This window comes from Diplotaxodon limnothrissa, linkage group LG19 (genome assembly GCF_057381915.1).
Source record: "Diplotaxodon limnothrissa isolate DT_005_m linkage group LG19, D_limnothrissa_male_GT1.1, whole genome shotgun sequence".
In the NCBI taxonomy this organism is placed as follows: domain Eukaryota; kingdom Metazoa; phylum Chordata; class Actinopteri; order Cichliformes; family Cichlidae; genus Diplotaxodon; species Diplotaxodon limnothrissa.
Window position 1 is genome coordinate 12,028,821 of NC_140614.1, and position 14,767 is coordinate 12,043,587.

Sequence of the window (14,767 nt, forward strand, 5' to 3'; positions counted from 1 at the left end):
TTTTTTGCGAGAGGCTCTGGGCCCTGCGCCACCGGCTCCAAATGTTTTTCACCTACTAAACTCCTGACCCCAATCTGACGCCAAGACAGACAGAAACGCGAGGGGAAATTGAGAAAGAGGCAGTGAGAAAAAAGCAAATGTGATTCAGCGAGGGTCAAACATGGACCTAAATAAGCGAGGGAGGAGGAGGAGGAGGGCGAAGAGCGGGTGAAGTGAAAAGGATTCAAGTGCTGATAATGAGGGAGGTGCAGCCAGTTATCCCAAAATAAAAAGCAGATCGGTGCGATGTCTTGACACAGAATTTCTCAATGATTATACTGGAAATTCAGAAGGAACGCGAAATAACACCAGCTCAGACTCAAACTCGACTCCGTCCTGACAGATAGAAAATAATCATCATGAAATTACCAAGAAAAGAAGGCTCACGACACATGTAAACATCACAACTGAGCGCAAAATAGCCCCGAAACGTCTTTCAGATCAATCATTCCGACGCACGCCGGCTCGGCTCATTTTTCACCGCTTGCTGTGATGACAGGCTTGAACTTGTGTAGGAGTCATGTCAATTACATCTGAACGAGGAGAAGGTGGAGGGGAAGGGGAGGGGTTGCTTTGAGTTGGGGGGGAAAAAAAACGCTTTTTCGCCATTAGCGGTCACCGTGAGCTCAGGAGATTATACTCGTATTTTACATCCCCTGCTGCGAGGCTGTCTTTCCGGGATGCTGACACGACGAGGCGCCGCCTTGTTAAATGACAGCGACACAATGGATGGCTGAGCCGCTTCTGTGCGCCGCAGATCAATCAGGAACTGGCGGCGTGATGATGATGGGGTTAAAGGGTTAAGGGCAGGTAGACATTTTTGGAAGGATTGGCTCTTCAGAGGACGAGCACGCAGTGCCTTTAATAACTTATGTCGCTGAAGTCGATCCACGCTAACGCACTCGTAGGCACGCCGCCGTCTCCCTGCTGCCATAGTTCACGGTGCGTGATTTGTTATTTAAAATGTGTAAAGACTACAAATACAGGACACCTGCTCTGCTGTTCTTGGACTCTGCGGGCTTTCATAGTTGTGTGCCTACAACTACCATATTAGGGATATCCCCTCTCTATGACATCATAGAGATCCAAGAGCAGAAAAAATGTTCAGAGACCAAACGTTTCGAGCAGCCTCATCCAGGGATCAAGTGAAATGCTGGCCAAGTTATATATGAGTTAAGTCAGCGGTCCCCAACCTTTTTTGTGAGACGGACCGGTTTGTGTCCGACAATATTTTCACGGACCGGCCTTTAAGGTGTCGCGGATAAATACAACAAAATAAAACCGGTAATGGTACCAAAAAAAAGAAGATTTATCCATAACACACCAGGGAAACCGAGTTAACGATAAAACCGATAAAAACCCTGAAAACCATACATTTCACGCCTGAGCCTCAACTCTCGCGGCCCGGGACCAAACCACTCTGTGGCCCAGGGGTTGGGGGCCGCTGGGTTAGCTGTTTCCATGATGCTGACCTCTTTTGATGGTGTGTGTCTGTGCGTGTGTTGGTGGGGGCCCTGAGCTGAGCTGTAATTTCTGTTTGGTGGATGTAGACAGAAAATAGTTCCTCCATCCCAGTTTTGTAGCTCTTCCTTATTTGGGGCTAACCAGGTTATGATTCCTGGAAATGCTGCTGCTAATTTGTGCCCTCTGGTTACATCCTATTTAAGTGAAGGCAGCAAAAGCATGAGATGGATGAGCAGGCCGAGAGTTTGAGTTTGTTTGGAGGTAAACTGACCGTTTACATAAGTAAATATATTTTTAAAAGCTGCTCTCTTGAAAACATTCAAACTTAGATGGACGTTTATTCGCTTGTTTAACATCCAGGCTGTACAAACAGGCCCCATCTTCGGCTGCTCCTGTTACAAAGCAGCAGCCGAATCCAGGTAAAAGCGTTATTATGCTGTGCTGTCTCAGATGTTGACGGCGTGTCACATCTCAGCACTTCCGCACTCCGCAGTACAAATGAAGCCCAGAAAGTGAGATGCCAGACTTGACCTGCGTAAGAATCCATCTAATCTGGATGGAAACTGAGATGAATTCTCCGTGAGCCAATTAGAGCAGCCACTAATCCCTCTGTAACTCGGCAAAGACGTAAAGCATCCCCTTTCTTTTCCCTCTCTTTCGCGCTCCCTCCGTTTCGCTCTGCTTTCATCTCCCGGCTCTTTTATCTTATCAGCAGGCACGTATAGAGCGCCGCAGACTCAGAGCGCCGAGCCCGGATCTTTCAAAAACACACCGTTTGTCACGTTTTACACCCGCTCGCCGCGTTCAGCACAAAATAATATCAAATCCCAACATTGCTTCACCTCTCTGAGCAAGAGCGATGGAGGACTAATGCAACAGCGAGAAATAACTGACAGCTGCGTTTGTGAAAAAGTATAATCCACAGGCTCAAATATAAATACACTAATAACTGTGGATAAAACATGTTGCTATGTGTTTGAGCGTAGACACAAGTCCATCTTTCTTGTGCTACAGAGCATATAGAAGCTTTACAGTGACATAACTGATAACATCACTTAAACCACTCTGGATGGGAGGGGTTTTCCCCCACCCCCTTCCAGTTAATGACCATGTAGCATGGGCTCCACGCGGCATTTGATTGGCTGAGAGCCACTCCACAGCAGCGGGGTAATAAAAGTTACAAATGAGAGCAGGCTATTAGAGCCATTGATGTGCGTAGGCTAGCTTGCTAATTAATTGATCCTGAAACTTCATCTGTTCTGTAGCCAGAGAGGAACCCTTAATTAATCAGCCTTTCCATATCGTTGTCTTCCTGTTCTTTCAATCCGGCTCGCTGTTCTTTACGCCCCTTCCTCCTCGTTCCCTCTCTCCTAATGCCTGTTTTAATTGTGAGGTGAGAATGCTCGGGGTCCTGTGGGTTGGTGTGGAGAGCTGGTCTGAAGGTGGAGGAGCTGGAACAAAGACAGTGCGCGTCATGTGCACCGGCGTGGATGACATTAGCGGGGAGCCTGCGACGTTTCAAGAGCTTTTCAAAAGAGGGAGGGCTGTGATGAAGCTGGAGTGGTCCCCTTTGCACCCCACCCCTCCTCTCGCTCCATCTTTCCTGGCAGAGGGGCTGATTTAGTGGGGCTTCCCAGCCATCCGTCAGAGCCGGCACCACAGGCTGCATTAACCCCAGAGACACCCGGGGCCCCTAAGTGCTTCCGAGTGGCCCTCTCTCTCGACGTCGGTGAGGCCACGGACAGATGACTTCTCCACATCAGGACGTGAACGGTTAATGACATCGGCAGCTTTTGGTTAAAGAAAGTGCGTCTGTGTGGAACTTGACGGCAACATGGTGAGGGAAAGCAAAAGACATACAGAGGGCTGAGGGTAACCGATGAACTCGCTCCTTCCCCCTCTGTCTGTGCCTCTACATGGAGACAGAAGGAAACAGTGACTGGATGGAGTCCTTACAACGATAGTTCTGCCTTCAGTTCAGACTGGCTAACTCTGATGCGACACCTGTGGAGTATTTGGCTCACAGTTACCGCCTGTGTTGTCCACGTGCACGTCACTTTAACTGACTGACCTCTGAGCACGTCCGCGCTTAATAAATTGCTAGTTGAGATTCCCGTCACGACGTGAGAACTTGCAGTTCTTCAGCTCTTTCATCAGTTTGAGATGTTTTCAGTCAAAAATACTAAAGCAGCGGGGGGTGTAAGTATGAATGTATTAGCCAAAAAATCATTTTTCACCCTGGCACTAATGGATCGCTTAAAGTATTATCTGTGTTAGGTCGTTTTCACAGCAGACTTTCTGACTTGTCATACGAGGACAGGCGTTATTAATGACAATCCTGGATTTTCCTCCCGTTTCCAGCAGTTGGAAAGCGAGCACAAAGCCACCCTGAAACAGAAGCTGCCGACGTTTCTTTGATTAATTACACACAGGTGAGTTTGATACGTGAAGAACGTCAATAAACTCACAGTAAAGAAATAAACTAAGCTGCGGAAACTTCAACTGATTTCACTTGAAATGAACAGTTCAGGAAATTCCACAAATATTTAGCACGTTTCTGCTAATGTTTCATCCCCAGCATGTCCAAGCTCTTTAATCTAAATGATATTTCTAATGTTAAAACATAATTATTGTTGTTGTCTGTGAATTATGATAATAGAGTATTTTAAAAAAGCACAAATAAACAGTAAAACACTTTATTATTTTTTGATTAAGATAACAAATTACAGTTATTTGCTTCCTGAACAGAAAAAAAATTGTTTCGTTGTTGAAATGAATTTCTGACTTCTCAGACAAGTCCAGCATCTCGCCTCACATTAAGCAGGAAAACCTGAATAAGTTCAGTAAATTGAGTAGTTTAAACCAAAAAACATGAAACAAACGATAAATAATCGACTCTGAGGCCTTGAAATAAAATCAGAGTCGGCCTTCATGCTGACACTTTTTCCTGCGTTGAATTAAAGTCTTCTCGGGCCTATTCTTCCAAAGTCTGCAGCTCAGACGTCTTCGTCTCTGTTTACATGTTTCAGCGTCATCTGTGCGTGTCACTGTGGTGTCACTGTGCGAGGCAACGTTATCACAAAACATACGAATCATTTAAAGCCATAAAACCTCCAAATCTGCAGCTCACAGATTATTATTTTGTTCTTCATCACTGCTGAGCGATGGAGGATGCTACCTGGCTAGCTACTTGACTAGCTGCCATTACCCAGCATGCCGTTCAGCAGTGTAATTCTGTAAACGTGCAGTTATTACTGTTGGTTTCACTTTTCACAGATGATTACAGTGTTTGCTCTTCTGTGTTACATTAATGTATATAGAAGACAAATGAGCATAAGCTTGAGTGAGCGTTGAGGACAAAACATAGAAAATAAATATTTTCTCATTAATTATAATGGATGCATCAGGCTCGCAGGGGGCTGGAGCCCATCCAGGTCTGAGGTGGGGGGCACCGAGAGGCGAGCAACCACTCACTCTCCACGAGCGCGTCCTCGGACAGTGGGAGTAAGCTGCAGTACCACAACTGAAGGCCCCACGCAGGACCCCTCGTCCTAACGAGGACTCGAACGCCACGTGATCGATCCAGTATGAACACAAAGCTTTGTCTTAGCATGCTGTGTTTGCAGACGCTTGCAAAGACCTGATGCGTTAGCAGCAGTGGATAATCGCCTCTGGCCCGTGCTCAGTTGGCTCTTTTAAGCAGTAAAATTAAAAACAGTCTTCACATCCTCTGCAAACTCTTCAGCCGTTTTCCTCCTTCGTGCACGTGAACTGAAGTCAGGCCTGCAGCACGAGTGTGCAGGCACCTTTGTAAAGAGCTGCATCCAACACTTGTTGGGGTGTTGTCATTATTATAACACATTGTGTCATATTAGCTCGATGTGTGTTTGTTCTGTTAAACTCATCAGGCTGTATTTCAACTGTATGTGAAATGAGATTTGACGACCGTCATCGTAGCACACACAGGAGAGCACAGAGAGCCATGTGAACTTTTATAAAAGTCATGCTGGCAGAGTGTGGGAGTTCTTATTTTTTAATTTAAAAAGAGAGTAATAAATGCTGCCTTTCTTTAACATAAAACAGTGTGCGTTTTAATTATTTCTCATTTACATTAACTTAATCAAATGGAGGATGCAAATGAAGAAATATGTCGTATTAAATGAAAATATCTGAGTTGACTTCATACTGCAGGAAGGCTTTTTTTTATTTTATGGGTTTACAGTGCAGCGATTTAATTCCAATAAATGCTCGAATGTCTACAAGTATTTATAAAATGAAATTAAATGCAGTTGCTTCACATTAGCTTTGTGGTTTCAGCTGTTTTTAGAAGCGCTGTAGGACACACTGCTGTATAAACGTGACAAATGAAGCGAACTAAAGCTGAGACGCGCCGTCTCTGGATGTTGCTTAATATTTAGGAATGTGCACAGCTGTTGCCCAGATGAAAGAAATGCAGCCAAGCTTTTTAAAGAACACTGATGCATTATTGTTCTCCTTCTTCCCTCTGATGATTACTATGCAAAGACGAGGCCCAAAAAATAATCTCTGCAAAGTGAGCGTGGTGATAAAAGCTATAAAAAGCCCTGAAAGACAGACTGTTTGTGTGGAGCTGCTGTGGTGTGTGCGTGCTGAACAGGTGGCGGGTCAGCCACATTTCCACTTGACTTTAAATGCTTGGCTTCTATTAAGTTGGCCCAGTGTGTAAGGAACAAACAGCCAGCACTGGTAATGGTTTCTGCCTGACCTGCTGACACTTTCACCCCCCGCACGCGCTCCTGCCTTCTTCTCTTTCACTCTCTTTCATTTCCCAGGATATTTTTTTCTCCTGCTCGTTCTCCCACCACATCACTCCTCCCCTCTTTTCACATCAAACACTAATGTTTCCTTCAAATTCCTTTTCCTCTCCATCTGCCAACTTTGACATCACAGGAAATTACGCTTAGAATTGGCGGCACAGTTTTCTTTTTCCGTTCCTTTCCTCGTTTCGACTTCATTCCACTTCCACCAAGCGGACGTATTTTTTTCCTGTCATCCCCAAGACACCCGCCCCCTTCTTCTACTTCCTCCTTCCTCCCCTCCTTCTTCTGCTGATATATTTGTCCTGGCTCCCATCACTCCACGCAAACGTCCTTCGCTGCTTTACATGCGCGCTCCGTCTCTCGGCCTCTCTAACACACTCAAACTGTCTCACACGCATGCAGACACAGCATGACACTAACTACACCTAATGCAAGTTCTAGGCTTATTTGCTGGAGGCTCGTCGGGGTGGAGAGGATGTTTTTTCCTTCTCTCTGAGACATCAACATCGAGACTGGCGTCTGTGCGCGCCTCCCGTGGCTGGATTAAGGAAGGAAGCCACGAGAGGAGAATTTAATTTGGTGAAATGCATTGTTAACAACGTGTTGGTGTGTGTACGTGCACGCACAATTGCATCGGCATGCCTGCACATATCCGAGCCGGAGGTAACTCCTGACATCAGGCTTCGTGGCCTGAACAGGTAATCGAGGTCACACGGAAACACCGACTCGTCTCAAAACGCACCGAGTGGGTTTGCACTGATAACCTTCCATCAGTGAAAAAACAGATTAAAGATGAGTCGAGATGTTTACATGAATGTTCAGAGAAGGGTTTGTATATGCTTTTAGCTTCTCACCTCTGTCTCCACATAAGCTTTTAATGTGTGTGTGTGTGTGTGCAGCGTGTAGGTGTAAGTGTGTTTAAATGTCGCTGTGCAAATATGACACCTTTTTAATTGCATCTGTATAGCAAATGCAAACACACATAAACATAGTTACATTTCTATCAAAATTACTACTAGTAACAGAAATAATAACACCGACTTATTAATCAGCTTTAATTTTAACAGCAAATTTTTCATTTTTGTCATAATTTCGGCTTCTAAATTCTTTCACATTTATTAGATTTATAATAATTAGATTATCGCAGACTAAAGTTGATTCAGTAGCTAAAAAATAAATTCTAAAGTTTGTTTACAAACATATCAACTCCTCTCTTCCCAACACGCGTCTTCATGAGAAACAGGAAGCGTTTCCTGGGGAACATCAAATGTGCTCATCGACCTTCCTACACCAGGAGCTTACTTCTGATTGGATCACTTCCAAATTCACCCCGCCCTCTGCACAGCTTCATTAGATGTGATTGGAGCTCGTCTCTGTAAAACGTTTTCATCTCGTTTTTATTCAGCGTCAATAAATTTCATTACGGTTTTTGTCCTCGTGCCTTAGTTTTTATTCAAGCATTGATTGTTTTTGTCAGAAAAAGAAAACTATGATGAAACAAAATTATCGCCGTAATTAGTGGAAATCTAACCGTGCACAGGAGGACACTGTTTTCACTCATTGACATGTGAATTAATGAATTTGGGGGAAGATGGGGGGACTTGAACTGTCCAAGAGCGACCTGTGCTTTCACGCTGCCAGTACCACAGATTAGATTCCAGTAACATCACCAGTAATCAAACCATTATGTGTCAAATTATGACAAAATGGTTAATTACGTGAGCCTTATGCAAAGGATAGAGGTGAGCCCTTACACATATCCAATAACTGCACAGGATGAAATATACATATTACTGTGGAGTTCATATTTAAGACGAATGGGGCTTAATTTTTTTGCAGAGTTTAATCATAATAATGAAAGAAAGTCAAAGAAGACCTTTTAGTCTGCTGTTAAAACCCCCGACACAGAGACACACACACACACACACACACACAGTCGCTCAAGTCCCAGGGAAATCACAGAGATAGACCAACGCAGATCTTTGTTGACGTCACGTTGCCTGGCAACAACCCAGCATGCTTGGCTGTGACAAGCCGAGGTCTCAGCCCCGAAGTGCGATGCATCATGGGGGATTGTGTGCGCTACGTCTTACATCACCCACAATCCCCCTCGCTGACGCAGCTGTAGTCAGGACTGCTGTTCGCAGCTGATCCCGAGGTTAGGAAAGAGGGCGTGCTGAGAGATGCAATCACGTCCATCATCAGTGCAATTCACGCATCTTTTGATTTTTAATTACCAGTCGCTTCAGGAACAGATTCACTGTATATGTTCCAGTACACATTTTTTTTTACCCCTCCCTGCTCCTCCCTGATCAAACCCCTGACCGCCTTTCTGTAGGTAAGGCTCATTACGCTCATCTGAGAGAGTGGAATTAAACCTCCTCCTCCAAACTCATTACTGTGAGCTAGATTTCACCAGCAGCAGATAGGCAATGCAGCGGTGCTGCTTATAAAGCCAGAGCCAGATAATTAGAAACTTTAGAAGCACAGTTCCCATGGCTATAGCCAGAGCGAACAACTAATTCTATTTGAACTAATTACATTCCATAATGCTAGGCAGTGATTGCTACCCCAACCACAGCCTCCCATATGTAATCCAGCAGAGGATTTCATCACAAAACACAACCGGGGATGTATTTTTCTGTGTGTCATTGGCTGTATGTTATTACGCATTGGCATCACACCCCCGCTCCCTCATAGCTGTTTGCATTTCATGCTACAAAACTCCTCCCGGGCCTTGATGAGACCAAGTCTCGCAGTGCTGACGCTAACCTCCCAGGACAGCACCGCCTCAGTGCGAGAGCTCCCAAAACATAATAAAAAAGATATAAATCGATGCCTCGATGTATCGTTTTATCAGAATTTATTACCCCTGACCGCCTTTCTCTGGATTTAGACAAATGAGAGCAGCTCCCACAACCTGAGTGGATCAACAGTAAACAGACATTTTTTATGTTTTCAAATGACACATTTTCATTGCATAATAGGAAAGATCGGTCGGAGAATGTGTGTGAACGTGTGTGTGCAGGACCATCTCCTCTGCTGCTGCCTGTACGCACATTGCACAATATTTTTAGACAATACAGGAAGTCTGCCTGTTAGTCAATATGTGTTACTCCCCTTCTCTCTCTCTCTCTCTCTTTTTATACTCTCTTGCTATGTGTGGAAGCTCGCTCGCCCAGTGAGAGGTGTTCAAGTCCAGACCAACAGACCAGGCAGACTAAATATAGCCGGCAGTGACAGCAGGGAACACTGTGCTCCCCCCTCTCTCGCTGTGGTGCTCGGCACTGCTGCTTCACTGCAAACTACACTGGTGAATTTAAACTGCTATCTGCACGCACGCACACACACGCACCGAAGAAGTTCACTTTCTGCCAAAACTGTGGCACACACGTATCATTCACACAAACGCAAAGATAAAAGGGACGCAGATTAATACACACACACACACCATACCAGTCCAAATGGGATTTACTTAAGACTCAATAAAGCAGACAGAAGCACTATTGTCTCCAACACAGACCTATTGTGCTGCACAGAGACTGTGACGTGGGCCGACCGCGCTGCGTCTGTTTACTACACAGAGAGCATTCCACACACACACACACACACACGTACATGCCTCCAAAAGTAAATAGAGATGCACAACAAAGTGCACAAATGCACCATCAAACAAGCATTAAGAAAGAACTGGCTTGCACGCACACGCTCACACACACAGCATCAAACCCATCTCGCTCCAGTGGGAGTCTAACGGGAACTGAGTGATGAACAGGAGTGACACCACCACATGCCAGGGTGTGAGATGCGCTGCCTGGTATTTTAGGCTGCGTCTCAAATTGAACATGCCAAGCCTTCAGGGGGAAATCGTTGGATAATGTTCGTGCGAGAAGCAAATGTCCCATTGCAATATCGCTTATAAAGGCAGCTGTGATATCTGGAACGGCACTGCAGAGAGGGCCGACCTATCCGCGATGCACGCCGGAGGACGAACGCGGGTGCAAAGATGCAGTGCTCCGGTTTGTTTGCGTACCTGCTGCTGAGGATACTGCATCCCACCCATGCCCATTTGACCCCTCCCCTGTAGACTCATCGGGTATCGATGCGGGGGAGGCGATGCGTAGGGCTGGCTGGGGGGATAGGGTCCGGCCCCCGGCTGCTGCGGGGCGGAGTAGGGATTGTTGGCCATGCCGTACAGCTGCGAGCGCTTCATAGCCATGAAGTCCATGGAGGAAACCTGCAGGGGAGAAGAAGAGGGGTTATTAATGCATAGTCAGCATTTGGTTTTTGGCTAATACTTCATTCATGACAGTGCATTGTAATTGCCCGAGAGGCGTTCAAATTAATTCATCTGCTATCTGCCAAGTTGGAATCCCTAACTGAAGTCCACTTAGTGCACCACTCCAAACCACAGCCATCGCTGATTTATTTCATAATTGCACAACAAGTGAAAGCTTTAAATTAATGTCAACAGATCATAAATGAACAACAAATGGAATTAAATAAGTAAAGATGTGTATTGAGTAGCTATTTGGAGCAAAACTCTGCTGGAAAAGAGCCAAAATAAAATGATTTAATTAAAACCTAAAAGCTCGTATCTTTGTTTTAATGTCTCTGAGGCTTTTACAAGTGTTGTAAATGTTGTTTAAAGCAACAGGAGGCAATGGCAATAAAAACCTATGGCCGCGTTCCTGCAACCAGAGCCCCGCGGTGCCAATAACCACCGTACGACTCGTGCTATACGGCTGCTTACAGCAAACTGGCAGATAAAGCGATAGTTATTCTATTACTGCAGTCGAGTTTATGTACTTCCGAGTTTAAGTAAAGGTTGTGGGTGCAGGGGCGTGGATCCAAGCTTTTGTGACGGGTCATTTCAAACTCGCGAGCTTGAATCCCAGAGGGAATTCAGAGCAGCAAAGCAGTCGGGACCTGCTCTCCAAAGCCACACCTGGAGAGCTCGCTTCCCGTACGAGCACAGAGGAAAACCAAAGCCAGGACAGAGAATATGTCAAGGGTAATTTATTCCATTGTAAGTACTTCAGAGCCCTTTTACGGGTTGTTTGGGGTCCCAGTGAGCCATTGGAAAATTCCGGTACAGTGCATCAGGCTAATGCTAATCCGTCACCCGCAGCGGCGTGTTTGTCTGTCTGCTGGGCAGATAATGCAGACTTCTTCTATCTTCCCTCTTCTTCTCTTTTGTCTGTGCCGCGTAGGATCATGAGTGATTTATGACACTTTGTTCCTACTGTGTCTCTCTCTCTCTCTCACACACACACACACACACACACACACACACACACACACTCTTTCACTTCTCTTCTCTCATTTCCAACTAACCGCCACCGACCCCCCCGCACCGCCTCTTCTTTCTCTTCCACCACCAACTCCCTCCTCAGTTCCCTCCCTTCTCCCCAACTCAATATCACCTCGTCTAGAGCGGAGGAGAAATTGCCGCTGCCTCATATTGCCAGGCTAATATCAAGAAGACATGTCAGGGGATGGGAGCACTTTATTCAGCAGGTTACGTGGGCAGTTATGGCGGTCCAGCGTTAAAGCGTTCGCGCCTACTGAGGCGTGCACGTGGAATAGTTTGGAGGGGAGAGAGAGAGGGTGATAAAACTGTGTTTGGGCGGGGAAAGAGGGAGCGAGAAAGTTAGCGCTCTTAAAGTTATTTCACAGCAGGTGTGTGAGGAGGGGGGGCTTTCCTGCAAAGGTCTGCATCGCCGGATTTGTAACAGTATAATAATGAACTGCAGACACTCGCTGCCCTTTGCTTTTCTTCCTCCGTGCATGAAAAAACGAAGTGAATCATCCCCCGTGTGAGGGAGGAGGAAGTCACCGAGTGCACCAGCAGAAAGGATCGACAATGAAACATTTAAGCAGAAGAGGAAACGCGACCTCTAATCTGACAAAATGATTGCCAGCATTAAACTGAAGAACATTAGGGAAGAATTAAAGTTATGAACCATTGTGAGGAGAACAAGTTTTAAGATGTTTCTGATAGAAAAATCTTTTTTTTACTGACAGACGGAGCGTTTTCAGAGAAAAGTTTGACTCATCGTATTGTATGCTTTTTCTTCTTATTGCTCAAAGAGACAATAAAGAGCATGACTGAGTGAGCTGCTCAGAATACTACAATACAGCTAAAGCAGAGTTAGCTCTAAGTGCATCAGCGCAGTAATATACAGAGTTAAACCAGTTGAACATCAAAGGGGAGATTTGTTGCGAGTATTTTGTTGATATGCTCAAACTGATGCCGGTCATATGTTTCAAATAATGGAGCGGAGGGCAGCGCATGACCCGCTCGAATGTTTGCACACCCACAGCACACAGACAGCACTAAGCGATGAAACGTCCTCGAGTTTCTGAAAAATCCAGGGCACTGTGCCACCCGTGATATGGGACACACACACACACACCCTCCCCAACTCCATCCAGTTCACCAATCCAGCTCAAGAGGTCCTCGGTTTGCCAAAAACGCTGAGCGCAACACAAATAAATCCCCCACACGCCGCTGCCAAGTGTGCACGCGTACAAAAAACATTAAACGCTGCACTTACAAAGGTACTGAGGACGGAAAATAACCTCAGAGTTTTTGGAAGCGGAGAAGTGGACACTCGATTTTACACACACGTGCACATAATCCACGGCTTCAGAGGACACTGCGCTGGTTTGCACCTTCATATCTGCTCATAACTGTGGACATAAACACTGTGCAGCTCTGCACCTTCAAAATGTGTCTTTTTACAATTATTTGTATTTTTTAAATAGTAAAAGAGGTGATGATGACGGGTGCAGACGTTAGTCCTGATTAGGGTCTAATTCCTGCCTCGCAAGCCCACTGCAGGTCCTTGAAGAGAGGCCAGGGCGACAGTGGACTCAGGAGACCCACTTCCACTCGCCGGATCTTGCAAACTCTTTCACTTTCTGCCATCTTGGCTTGTGAACCAAAAGGGGAGTGAGTCTGCATTTTATAGCCAGAATTAAGTAAAAAATTCTTTTTTTACCTGATTTTTGTTTCCCATGAGGCCAAAAATCAGACGTGAAATTAAAATCTGATTACTGACTGAGCCCTCCTCACCTCGTTATAAGGACGACACGTCTCCGTAAGAGTTAGGCCTCCCTGTGAGCAGGGCTGGGAGCACAGACTCACACAGACACACACACAGACACACACAGACACACACAGACTCACACAGACACAGTGGCAGATTCTGCTGATGGCTCTTTGTGTTCTCGCTGCATCGCTCTCATCTCTCTCCAACTTCCTCCCACACTTTGGGGGAGATCTTAAATAAAACAGCCACAATCAAATTATATCAGGTACCTCGGTCCACCTTCGACGCACGGCGTTACCACGGGCAAAGAAAAGAAAGAGTATTTTCCGCCTCCCCAAACGGAGCCTCAAATCTGCTCTCATGACAGGTTCCACTAAATGAGATTTCAGCCCACTGCAGCCTTTTCCTAGAGATATGCCCACGATTCCCCTCACACCACCAGGCACAAAAAACGACAACCATTCCTGACAAATTGAAACGTTATTTTTTTTCCCTTCCCGGAGAGAAATGACTGTACTTAGGAAAAAAATTATGAAAATGACACGAAGTGAATCTTGTTTGTGCCAGGAGGGACAGCAGATAAAAAACTAGAGGGAATACACAGAAATTGTTTTTTATTTTCTTCAAATGTGTTTTTCACTTTGTTCATCTGGGCATGCCATTCAACGGAGGAGGGGGAGGCGGCACGGGAGACAATAGTAATTCAACTGCTAAATTTAAAATTCAATTTATGAACTCCTCTCCAGCGCTGCGACTCTCGTGAGCTTTTTAGTTTTTTTTTATTTATTTTTTTTTATTTTGCAAAACAAAGCCATTAAAACAGAACATGGGTGAAATTACTGTGGGGTGAAACCTGCTAAATTGCTTTTCTGAGCTCAATCGACAACATTTTTATGTTGCGAAAATGATTTTACTCCTTCTTGCTTTAATGTGCTAAGTTGTTAATCAGAAAGAGACAAAACGCTCGACACAAAAGCCTCGGATATGTGGATTATGAGACACACACTGGGATCAAACGAACATAAAACAATATTAGTAAACGGTTATTATTCCAGTCCCATTTCAAATGGAGGAATTATTGGGGAAAACTGGCCCATTTATCCGCCGCGGTGAGGGAATGCGCACGCACGCCCGAACAGGTCCACGCTGCCGTGGCTCGTCCTCACCTGAAAAACAAACTACAGAGGGAAAAATACGCTTTCCTATTCAGCAGGTGCAGGAACGCTCCTGACGCTCGCCTTCAGGGCTGCAGAGTTTCCACTAATATCTCCACTAAGGCAGTTTCCATCCAAGCAACAGTGGAGCAGAATGTGTTCCCTCGTATGATGTTCTTTATGGTCTACAAGCTGCTTTATTGAGACACAGCAACTTGTGAAATTATCTGACCATCAAAGAGCAATTCGCTGA

General features: G+C 45.4%; 1 protein-coding gene across 2 annotated transcripts in view; it reads right to left on the minus strand.

Annotated features, from left to right (window-relative positions):
* The window catches only part of LOC146611833 (AT-rich interactive domain-containing protein 1B-like), a 156,797-nt gene that overhangs the window by 122,439 nt on the left and 19,591 nt on the right, over positions 1 to 14,767 (minus strand). For both annotated transcript variants that reach the window (XM_085379175.1, XM_085379174.1), the window contains exon 2: positions 10,336 to 10,539. In XM_085379175.1, coding sequence (XP_085235301.1) covers positions 10,336 to 10,539 — 204 coding nt within the window. The remainder of the gene's footprint in view (positions 1 to 10,335; positions 10,540 to 14,767) is intronic.